This window comes from Neurospora tetrasperma (genome assembly GCF_000213175.1).
Source record: "Neurospora tetrasperma FGSC 2508 unplaced genomic scaffold NEUTE1scaffold_81, whole genome shotgun sequence".
Classification (NCBI taxonomy): domain Eukaryota; kingdom Fungi; phylum Ascomycota; class Sordariomycetes; order Sordariales; family Sordariaceae; genus Neurospora; species Neurospora tetrasperma.
In genome coordinates, this window is record NW_009799179.1 from 496252 (window position 1) to 508161 (window position 11910).

General features: G+C 51.8%; 3 protein-coding genes across 3 annotated transcripts; 2 read left to right on the top strand and 1 right to left on the bottom strand.

Moving 5' to 3' along the window:
- Positions 1-119: 119 nt before the first annotated feature.
- NEUTE1DRAFT_88890 (F-actin capping protein beta subunit) lies at positions 120-1626 on the top strand (the record flags this gene model as incomplete). The annotated part of the gene is made up of 3 exons (XM_009856798.1): positions 120-242; positions 443-885; positions 1005-1626. 3 exons carry the CDS (start codon positions 211-213, stop codon positions 1397-1399), a joined length of 870 nt encoding a protein of 289 aa, XP_009855100.1.
- A 6051-nt stretch (positions 1627-7677) lies between these two features.
- NEUTE1DRAFT_104501 (uncharacterized protein) lies at positions 7678-8390 on the bottom strand (the record flags this gene model as incomplete). The annotated part of the gene is made up of 4 exons (XM_009856799.1): positions 7678-7795; positions 8102-8144; positions 8249-8280; positions 8347-8390. The coding sequence occupies 4 exons, from the start codon at positions 8388-8390 to the stop codon at positions 7678-7680; spliced, it is 237 nt and encodes a 78-aa protein (XP_009855101.1).
- A 697-nt stretch (positions 8391-9087) lies between these two features.
- On the top strand, positions 9088-10517 carry NEUTE1DRAFT_88893 (uncharacterized protein; the record flags this gene model as incomplete). Its single annotated transcript, XM_009856800.1, has 3 exons — positions 9088-9289; positions 9398-9698; positions 9805-10517. 3 exons carry the CDS (start codon positions 9088-9090, stop codon positions 10427-10429), a joined length of 1128 nt encoding a protein of 375 aa, XP_009855102.1.
- Positions 10518-11910: the final 1393 nt, after the last annotated feature.

Below are 11910 nucleotides of genomic sequence, written 5' to 3' on the forward strand. Positions count from 1 at the left end.
CAGTGGAGGTTTCATACCTAGCAACCCGACCCTGGAACATCCCCGCCAACTCAACAGCTAGGAACCACCTAACATTAGCACCTGTCTCCATTGCCCTGGCCTGTCTACCCATCCGTCGCCGCGCCGCCATTTCGACCTTCACCGAGTGAACAAAAACAAACAAACAAGAGTATCACACTCCTACCGACCCTTAGAGGAATACCCGTCAAGATGGCGACTGCAGACCCCTTTGATTCCGCCCTGTAAGTCTACTAAGTCGCAGAGTCCGCCTACCCACCACCCCTCCTTGCGCCCTAGCCAGATCTACACCGACCGCCAACTACATCATCACCACCACCACCACCACCAACAAGCGCAACAACATCATCATCACCAAGCGCAGCATAGCGCGAATAACCAGAGGCGAACCAGATCATATAAGCTAACACCCCTTACCCAAAAGCGACCTCCTCCGCCGCCTCAACCCCAAACACACGGCCGAGCACCTCAACAACCTCATCACCCTCGCCCCCGACCTGACCGAAGACCTGCTCTCCTCCGTCGACCAGCCCCTGACCGTCAAGCGCTGCAAGCAAACCGGCCGCGACTACCTGCTATGCGACTACAACCGCGACGGCGACAGCTACCGCTCGCCATGGAGCAACCAGTTCGACCCTCCGCTTGAGGGCGGCAACCAGGGCGGTAGCGGTGGAGATGGCGAGGGAGATGGAGGAGAAGGGGGTGCGGCGGGATCGATCATGCCTGGCGAGAGGGTGAGGAAGATGGAGATCAAGGCCAACGAGGCGTTTGATGTGTACAGAGAGCTGTATTATGAGGGGGGTGTGAGTTCGGTGTATTTCTGGAATTTGGACGATGGGTTTGCGGGGGTGGTGTTGTTGAAGAAGTGTGAGTTGTTCCTCTGTTGTCTGTTTATTTTGGATTGGATTGCTAGGGATCGTTGCTGGCCGGTCTACATGCACTCACTACACGGACACTATCATGCTAACTCCTCTGCCGTTGAACAGCCTCCCCAACCAACCCCTCCTCCTCGGGCGTGTGGGACTCCATCCACGTCTTCGAAGCCTCGGAGCGCGGCCGCACCTCCAACTACCGCCTTACCTCGACCGTCATCCTCTCGCTGGCCACCAAGGGCAACGCCCTCGGCGAGGTCGATCTCTCGGGCAACATGACGCGCCAGGTCGAGCAGGACCTGCCCGTCGAGAACGACGAGAGCCACATTGCCAACATTGGCCGCCTGGTCGAGGATATGGAGCTCAAGATGCGCAACCTGCTGCAGGAGGTCTACTTTGGCAAGGCCAAGGATGTCGTGGGCGATCTGAGGAGTGTCGGCTCCCTCAGCGAGGGACAGAGGGATCGCGATGCGCAGATGGAGATTATTGGGAGTATGAGGAAAGCGTAAGCATGCGCAAGGGCTACTGTGGTGGCAAGGGGGGAAATGGTTAGTTGGCAAAGACAAAGCGAAGCGAAATGCTATTGTTGTGTGATTAGCAGGCGTATTTGAAACGGTATTTTCGCGAGAAAGAGAGAGAGAGACAAGAAGAGGGCGGGAGGACATGTGTCTCTGCTTGGTATACTACATCTCTCTCTCTCTCTAAACAAATTCTACTTAATAATTCATCACACACACACAAAGTTGTCTGAAATATGGTTTCAGTCTCACCGACGGGACTAGACCTGATCAGTTTAACCAACCCCCGGGACCGAGTATACTCCTCAACAGATCAGAGACAAGACATCCGAAAAATACCCCGAGTAATGCAAACCTTCTCAACGCCATGTCTCCCAAAAACGGGATTTCGCATATCGATTACCTTCCGATCCTGCCGACCCCGACCTCCTCCCACCAAGACCTTTTTTGGAGATTTCCCGGTTGTTTCGTTATGGGATAAATTACCGACTTTATGGAATTTCGTGGTGAGACTTGGTGCAACCAGTGCAGTTCAGTGCAATTCAGTTCAGTCCAGTTACTTCATGTTTAGAAAGCATTTTATACAAAAAGTTCCAAGGGTCGTCTCGTATACGGAACTTTTCCGCGATAAGTACCTCTAGATAGGTATCGTTCGTTCACCGCTAGAGCGCCCTCGGCGGACTGAAGATAAGGCTCTCTTTTCGTATCTGCGTACCTTTACCTGCCTGTGTACCACACCACCCAAGCAAGACCAAGACACCGATCATGACCAAGACCGACGGCGGCAGCGAAGGCGGCTCGAGGGCACGGCATGTAACTCGGGAGGGGTGGAGCTAGAGATCGGGGAGTTCGGGGAATTAAGTGTAGTGTACAAGGCGGAGAGTAGGCGGAGAGTAGGTGGGTGGGTGAGTGAGTGGGTGTCCACAGGATCGCGATGCACTACCTACCTTATGTTCGGTCTGCTCTGCTGGGGTGGACTTGGGTAGTCTACATGGTAGGTATGATTAGTAAGGTCTTTCTTGATAGCCTTTTGGTTTTTATTAAGATGATGGTAGGTAAATTGGAAGGAAGCACAAGACAAGACAAGACAAGACAAGACAGGGGTGACGTGACGGGTATGTAGGTACCTATATTCTTGTGGACTAAATACATACCTACCTCTACACTTCGCAACTCAATTTCCATGGACATGAAGTCTGTGCCATCCTTTAAAGACCCGGAGCTACACTATGAGATATCTCCGCCATTGTCACATGCATCGATCTAGAGTAGTGTACCCCGAAATCACATAAAAGATGAATATCCTCCCCGAAGTTCCCTGCCATCATGTCCACTGACAAGGGTTCTTCGGATCGAAGAGAAAGAGAAAGAGAAATATCGTAGCCTGGGGTACGAGAGCCGATCCGTTATCCGTAGTCTGTACACTACCTATGTACACTACACTACACTATGTACGATCTACAAAACCCCATACATAATATCCCCCCTAAATCTATGTTTTTCCATCCGATATGGAGTATATAATGGATAGGTACGTGGAGTTCCTTATGGGTTCAATCGATCGCAAAAAGAAAGCGAGGCTGTCGAAGATCTTCATCGCTAAAGAAACGCGCATGTCCATCCATGTGCACAACAAGAATCCATACTGTCGTCATAGCTAAATTTAAAAAAAAAAAAAAAAAAAAAAAAGCCCTCTTTTTACTAGGTATGTATGTAGTCTAGTGTAAAGAAAAAATCCATGTGAAGTGTGTCCACCGAGCCACGCGAGCTTACCACTATGTATGTAGTGTATGTACCTACTTACACTAGCAGGTGAGGTAAGTGAGGCTTAAAATGAAGATCGACGTATGCTTTGACCTTTGTTCCCCGAAGTACCGGGACCCTTGAATTTGGATTTGCGGCCGGCCGGCCGGCTCCTCCACTTGCCGGTGGCGGTGGGCGGTGGGCGGGCGGTGAGGATTTTAGGTAGGTTTGATCTCAGCGATGGAGATGAAAGATGGAGATGGCGATGCTTTGAGGCTGGCTGTCTATCTATCTATCATTCGGCTCGCGAGGCTGACAGCAGGTAGGCAGGCAAGTAGACCGTTTGGTTGGCTGCTTAGTTGGTTGGTTGGTTGGTAGGTCGGTGGGATCGATCGACGAAGATCAGGATGCTTAGTGTACCATGGTACGCTGAAATCCAGTTCAGTCCAACAAAGCTGAAATTTGGAAATTTGGATCTTGGGTAGGTAGGTAGGTACCGAACCAGCTTGAGCTCAGCAACTTAACTTTCGGTGAGAGACCTCCCCTTGAAATCCTGAATGTCCAAAGAGCATGGTTTTATTGAAGTGATACCACCTGCCCCGGGCCATACCTACTCTTCAACCCGAAATCAATTGCAATTAGAAGCCAAGGAAAAGTAAAGCAAAAGCCCCTGGCGATAAGAAAGAGGAAGCATGCTGCATGGTATGGAGGACTTGAGGCGTATGTATATACCGTAGATCCCCATCCATAACTCAGCGTCCAGGACCCGAACACATGGGTCAAACTTATGCAAGTAAGCCACGAGCAACTTTTTCTGTGGGAAACGCCTGTGACAGGACCGGGTACAGGATAGGGGGGGGGGGGGAACATCGCATGGTTGATTGTCTGATATGTACCTGTACACTACGTAGGCTCAACCAGGGGTGCCACGTTTTGCTGTTTTTTTTCTCGTATCCTTTCTTGCGCTGTCGTGCCCTTTCAGTAACCCCCTTCTCTTCTCCCACACGACTCCGGTCGACTGACTAGTCTATCCTTGGGTTGTTCAGATGTGATGCTACGCCATTGAATAATAATAGGGTAAAGATTATTGAGAATCGTCAGGTACGAGGACGGGACTGATCAGATCGACATGGAGTGCATATCAAGATCTCAACCAGCGGACATATGTCCGAGAACATCTCCTACCCTGGGCAGGTTTGCTCGTATATTCACTCCTGCGGTGTAGTTACTAATGTACTTACTTCGCTACCAAGAAGTGATTCTACAGTAGCTTGATTTCCTCCAGTCACAACCCTCAACTCAATCTGGGAAGGATGACAAATTGGGACAGCAAGATCATACCACTCTGGCATAGACACTGCCAATTTTGGAAGCATCGTGATGGGGATGAATGTTTATTCGAGCCCACACGTCCCTTGAAGTGTTACATCATCCCGTATACGGGCCGTATACGGGCCGTTGTACAATCGATCTAGACTGGACCGTCGTCACATTCATATGCCGAGCGGTATGCAGGTGGCATCAAAAAAACAGCAGCAAATCCGAGTGCTTATTATCGAAGCGGAGCTCAGTCCGGTTCAGACAGTCGGCGCTGGGTCCGGTGTGTGTGATAGGGACATATGCAATAGCTTTGTTGTTAAGAACATGGGGGTGGAAAGGGAGAAAGAAAAGAAAGGAAAAAAGAGAGATGAGGCTCACGAATGACCCGATCGGATCGGGCATCGTTAAACTGAACAGTCCCTTTGGTATCAGTCACCGCTTATTCAGCAGATACATATTGTCGTGTGTTGTGTCGGCGCTGACACCCTGGTAGGACCCTGAGTAGGTAAAGCAGCGTGTAGTGTAAAAGGAAGGGAACCAAGTGAGGTATGGGTTCTCCAATGAGAAACATCGGAGCTACCGCCGTTGGATTGACCCGACTCTTTGGTACCCAGATATCGCCATCGGGGCTTGCTTGGCTTGATGCCATCTTGTTTCTCCCTCTTGAGGCAAGCCTCGTCAAAGATTTGACTCCTTTGGGAAGTGCTTGCTTGACTTGCTAGGGTTGAATGGGAGGTGGAGCGAAGTGGGCTGTCCCCTTGACTGTTTTTTTAAGGATTCGGGAGTATTCAAGGTGGGCAGTAGGTAGTGTTCTCTGGTTAGACTTTGTGACCGGCGTTAAGGCCGGCGGGGCGCGGAAACTTGGGAGACCTCAAAAGAGACGAGTCTGGACCCCACCGACTAACACTTTTTTCCCGATGACCCTTTGGGCCCAAGATCCAGCAAGCCAAACTATGCTCGCGCACGTGCACTAGCGAGGCTAGATAGAGGAAAAATGATGAGAATAAAATTATCTGACCGTGGGAGAAGAGTGAAATGAGTACGTATGACAAAACTTTAGGTCAGCTCAAGCCGCCCTTCGGCAATTGAATCGGCTGTGTACACCACCATGTGTGCTCACGATGATCCACGTACGATGTCGGCGTCGTCGTGCTGGTCTGTCAGTGCTTTGTAACGCAGCTGCCCTGGTCCGACTTGGGCGCCTTGACCGAAGCCCCCCCGCCATGCGCCCTGCCTTGCCTTTCAGCAGCTGAATGAAAGGTACATTCCTCCTTGTAGAGTCGTATCGGCAAATATTGAGGCACTAGCCTTGGGGGCAAGCGAGTCCATGTGAGACGACGCGAGTAAAGGAACAAAACGGTCGAGATGCCTGGTCGGGAATCAAATGCGCTATGTATGCAGTAGGGAAATTGAGCTGTGTAGTGTGGTTGTTGGTTGAACCTTGAGATAACTGGAGAGAGGAGGAAGGAAGAATGAGACACGGGTTGGGAGCAAACGACATCCGTTGGTCAGCCGTTGCAAAGCGTCCCCCCGGTCCCCTCTCCGCAACCGCACCCATTTCGGGATCTCACGTCGGCGATCGCCCTTGGAGGCTGGGCCACCGCACGCGGCTGGACTTGGCTTGGCCCAATGCTGCGGTACCCGCCATGCCACCCGTTGGCTCGACCTTCGCTCTCGTTCTCGTCTCTGGTTATTGTTGTTTTCCATGTCCGATTCGGTCCAGCCTGAAAGCCGTCTCGTCTCGTCTCGTTTCGTCTCGTCCAAGGAGTCCTTGTAGGGATGAGCAAGATGTGATTCGCAGGAACCAGTGTTTATGCGCCCGGTTTCCTAATCGCGTCAAGTCGGTTTCGGTTTCGTCCTTTTGAACCCCCCGACCCCCGACCCCCGAACCCCCGACTGTTAACCTGACCATCTGACAGCGCACATGGAAAGGGAAGATGCATGCACACGCAGAGCGGAATTGACGGGTTTCCACTCCGGACTGGCCGGGAGCCATTCAATTTTCTGGAAGGTTTTGAAGAAGTCTTCTGGAAGTCTGCGTGGTGGGCGGTGATTGGGTGTGCCGAGGGGATGGGGAACGCGAGGAACGTTTGGAATGGAAGGGTGACAGCGAGTGAGTGGGTGTGTGTGAAAGGATCATGGTGGCGAATTTGTGATGGTTTTTTTGCTTACCCCTGAAAGCAACGGCAGCACCGAACAATTGGCACCGGGAGCGGGCTGGCGGGAGGGGAGCGACTTCGCGGCTCGGCTGCTGGAGGAGGAGGAGGAGGAGGAGAAGGAATGGAAGGTTGCTGGGAAGTACATGGTGTAGGGGGGAAAACGAAGGAAGAAAAAAAAAAGAAAAGAAAAGAAAGGTCACTGTAACTCTGGCGCCGCCGTTGATCGAACCCCTGAATATCCATCCGCATCCGCACCGCACTCCACAGTCTCTGAGCTGTTCAACCCAGCAAAAAATTAAAAAAAAAAAAAAAAAACGTGTTGACCGATGACGGCATCGACACCGACTACAAAACTCGAGACACGATTACACTAGCTCAGTCCTTGACATTTTAGCCTTTTCCCGTCCCGTTTCACATCTTTGTTTTGGAGTGGTAGATCATGATGACTGGAAGAGAACTCATTGCTCCCGTTTGAGAGTCAGGAAAAGGGGAACATGGGCGAGGGATGGATGGATGGATGGACGGATGTTGAGACTATCATGAAAACTGCTATCCACCATACGACCATGTTGCAGACGTAGCTGCATATCGCAGCTGTAGGTTAAATGAGATGTTTGATAAATCTGCGAAGGACGGCGCGCAACAAGTTCGCTGCAGCCCGCTAACCATTCAGTGACTTGAATTCCTCCTCCTTTTCATGTGTGTCTCTCATATCAATGTCTCAGCAGCAACTGAGAGGATTCCATTGCGTTGATCTCCTTCTCGGCATCAGGTCACGCACGATTCACCCTCTTGTCCGACGTGGGCGCCGAGTGTGCAGAATCTGGCTTAGCACAACCCTACTATCCGAGGCTCTGTCGGTCTTGGTACCGCTCGCTTCCCTGGCCTTGTCTTACGCTATCTCCATTCGCTGTGCTGCCGTGGTGCTGAGATTTTAATGCCATTTTGCAATATTGTGGCTGCATCGTTTCTCATCGAAATTCCCTAATGTCATGATGCCAAGACCTTCTCATGGCTCATCCCGTCATTCTTTCGTCTTTTGTGCTTTCATCCCTTCCAGGTCCGTCTCTGTCTGTCTCTGTCCGTGCCTCGATTTTCCACACCCGTTGGTGTTCTTTTCCGTTGGTTCTTCTTGGCATCAAGATAGTCACCACCCTTGCAGCCTCTCGGAAACATTTGAGTGGAGGAGTGAGGACCAGACGGCACCAGAGCTATCTGAACACTACTACCTCTACACTAGCTGGACCGTCCACTGGTACGGCACGACTACTGCTGAACTGAGCTACTACGGTCTAGTGGATAAAGTAGGAAAACGCGTGCCGGGTCAGGTCGCTGACGATCACGGGCTGGCAGTCGAGCATGGCCCGGACGAAGCTTCGCTTGTACTGGTTCGTGCTCGGTACCTGACAAGGGGTTTTCTACCTCTAGGTACACAACTTTCATGGCTCGCAAGCGCAGGTACCCTAAATACGTACGCAGGCGGGACTCGGGACGGGAGCTGCAGAGCGAGGTACCTGGAAAGGTACCTTTTTGGTTGTTGACTGCCGGATAATTTGGCCCAACTTCACTTTTTCCTCTCCCCCCCCCTCCACACGGCACCCACGTCGTCCACACCCACGTCGTCGTCCACCCACGTCCATGTCCCACGGGCTCCAGTCCAGTTCCCTATTTTAATTGGAGTCCCTCTACCCTTAACCTTTTTTTGTGCTCACCTACCTTACCATCAGGGACCAGCTCTCTTTGCTTTTTTGGACTTCCATATCTGTCTCCATTTTCCCACCTCCAGTTCTCGTCTATTTATCTGACCTGGTGATTCATTTTTCATCTTACAAGCCGATATCTGACCCATCCTCCCCTCCACCCGAAAACCAAAGAGACCCCATCGCCCAACCGAGAGCCGCACTATTTTACTCTACAGTATCTACATACTCCAGCACTTCCAGCTCGCTCCTCTCCCAGGTTCTCCCAACTCTCGCCTCCACGCCAGGATCACCCCCCCTCATTCTCGGCTGTCACTGGGAAACTCTGTTTGTGCGGTTCGCCAATCGTTCCCAAGACATTTCCTTCCCAGCAGGGGTTTCCCGACAAACCAATATCAGGGGAACAAACCACCAATTCGATTCTCCTCTGTTCTTTCTACACAACGCCTTATTCCTCGTCTATATAGGCATTGCGTGTCTTGGGAGGAAGATAATCGTAATCTACAAAAGACACACGGCGTAGCCAGCGAGCGAAGTGGTCCAGCCCATTCACATCGGCACTACGGCAACCGAGGCCAATTTTCGCGACCCCGCGCATTGAAGTGGCCCCCCGCTCATTTCAGGAGCCAACAGGGACCAAGCGACTTGGTAGAAGCGAAGCATCTCCCCCAACAACAACAACACACACACGCATTCGCAACCCGAGGAGCAAACACACACTCCGAACCAAACACCCCACGTAAACACGACAAACAAGATGGCCGAAAAACCGTCGGTCCTCATCATCGGTGGTCTCGGCTACATTGGCCGTTTCCTCGCCCTTCACATTCACAAGAACAACCTCGCTTCCGAAGTGCGCATTGTCGACAAGGTCCTGCCCCAGCTTGCCTGGCTGGCGCCCGAGTTTGAGGAAGCGTGCGCGGGACCCAAGTTTATGCAGGCGGATGCGAGCAGAGAGCGTACGTCTCCGACCCCTCCTTAGGGATTTCACCATCCCCCCTTGCTTCCACGTTTGCGTATGACACTTTGAGCGCGAAAGTGACTAACACACGCGCGCGCATATACAGAGTCTCTTCAAAGGATATTTGACCGATCTAACGGAAAGCAATGGGACTACGTCTTCAACTGCGGCGGTGAGACGCGCTACTCACAGGAAGAGGAGGTGTACAAGCTGCGCTCGCTCGAGCTGTCGTTAGCCGTGGGAAGAGAAGCCGCCAAGCGGGGTGTCAAGTGCTTCATCGAGCTGAGCACGGGAATGGTCTATAAGCCGGACTCGGCGCCTAGCAAGGAGCAGGACAAGCTGAAGCCATGGAGCAAGATTGCCGTCTTCAAGCTGCAGGCCGAGGAGGAGTTGGCCAAGATTCCAGGGTACGTTTTTTTCGGACTTATTGACTCACCTGTTGACCCACCTACCCACTACTTCGTCGTGTATGCGCATTATTCGCTGACAACATCCTTTTCTCTTTTCATCCAGACTCAACCTCGCTATCGTTCGTCTCTCCCACGTGTACGGCCCGTACGCGTCGCAATGGGTCGCGACCGCCCTCTGCATGGCGCGCGTCTACCAAGCCCTCGGGTCCGAGATGAAGTGGCTCTGGACCAAGAACCTCTGCACCAACACGGTGCACATCCACGACGTGACGCGCGCTCTCTGGCAGGTGGCCGAATGGTACGCGGCCGGCAAGGCCAAGTGGGACGCGGCCAAGATGGGCCCCACCCCGACCTTCAACGTGGTCGACAAGGGCCGCACGACGCAGGGCATCATGGCGGACCTGATCGGCGACGTGTTCGGCATCAAGACGGGCTTCCAGGGCACCATCATCTCCAACTTTGCCAAGATCCACCTGCACGACGTGGTGGAGGACGTCAACGACGAGCTGCTGGGCCCTTGGGCGGGTCTGCTCGAGGACGCGGGGATAACGAAGCCGGGGCCCCTGACCCCCTTTATGGAGGCGGAGCTGCTCAAGGATACCGACCTCAGCATGGATGGTTCACGGCTGGAGGAGCTACTCGGGTTCAAGTATGAGAAACCCCAGATCAACAAGGAGCTGTTGCAGGAGGTTATCGAGAGCTACAAGCGCATGAAGTGGTGGCCTTAGACATCACCGGACGGACGGACGGACGAAAAAAGGGGGGGTACAAACACAATTGGAACATCTTCAAAAATCTTGCCGGAGTTTATCATGTCTTTTTTTTTTTTTTCATTCTTTTGGTCGATTTCGGTTGGTCTGGTCGTTCGGGGGTTCAGGTCGCGATGCGTTATGAGCCTTTTTTTGGTTGGTTGGTTGGTTGGCTGGTTGGTCGGTCGGAGGATAGGATTTAGCATGAAAGAGAGGAAGGGAAAAAGAAGGAGAAAGGAGTTGAAACTGAACTTACCGTCGTCATCGTCGTCGCCATCATCGTCGTCATTGTCGCCGTCGTCGTCATCATCATCATCATCATCATCATTATATATCTAGGGCAAAGGCTGAAGCCTCCCAGGAAGAAGCTGTTGTTGCCAGTTGCTGGACTATGGTATGGGTTATTGTACTATTAGGATATCCTTTTTAATAAGTGTCAGTTGTTGTTGCCCTTGGTGGAAATACTGCATCGGTTCTTCGCTTCTTCTTGGGCGGTGGTGGTGGGTGATGGAGGTCGGGGCTGGGTGCTGGAGACTTGGAACGAGAGAGAGAGGGGGTTTTAAATAGAAAGACTCAATACACAAGGAAGCTCATGACAATGAACTTAACCATTGAACGTGTTGACGCAGTGTTGGTAGTCGCCTTCGTAAAAGATGAAAAACGACAATGATATTTGCTAGAGGTAGGGAGCGCTCATGTTGGCGTTGCCTCGTGTTGGTGGTGATGAAAGCATCATCCGTATCCAGTACGAAAATCCCCCAACAATGGATACAATATTAAGTTGGTCGGTAGGTAAAGTATTGGCTAGTATAGGTGACGGTCAAACAGCGGAAAGAGTTTCGAAACGGAAAAGAAAGAAAGAACAAGCAACACCAACGATGGAAGGCAACGCCAACACCAACTGAACATACTATCGAACTTTTATTTTATTTCGATGATCTTTTCAACGCCAAAGATGCACCATTCAACTTGCGCGTCCACTCCTGCTGTTTTTGTGGCCTTGAGCTCCAGTCCCACGGTACATTATCCCATTCACCGCCCAACTCTAAAGTCTAAACTGTGATGACTTTCAGAGACAACGGTTTGATCGTGACTTTCTCTAGATACATACCGACACTACGGAACGTGAATCTGATGCCAATCTTGGGGGAGTTGCCATCCCGTTTGTGAGTCTCCTCGATTTACGCAGTATGTGGCCCCACAGTTGCCCCACACCAATGAACCACAGTCGCTTAAGTTACTCAAATAGACTAGACTAACCGGCGATTGAAACGAAATTCACATGTCACGAGAAAGACCTATACCGCGGAGCGTGAGGATTGCTTAGCTAGTACTTGGAGCTAAGCTCATAGTGTAGCGTATGGTAGATGGTTGGGGAATAGCTCAAGAATAAGTAGCTCAGGAGTAGGTAGCTTGGGGGTCAAGGGGTTAAAAGGGGGGGGGGGGGGGGGGGGGTCTAG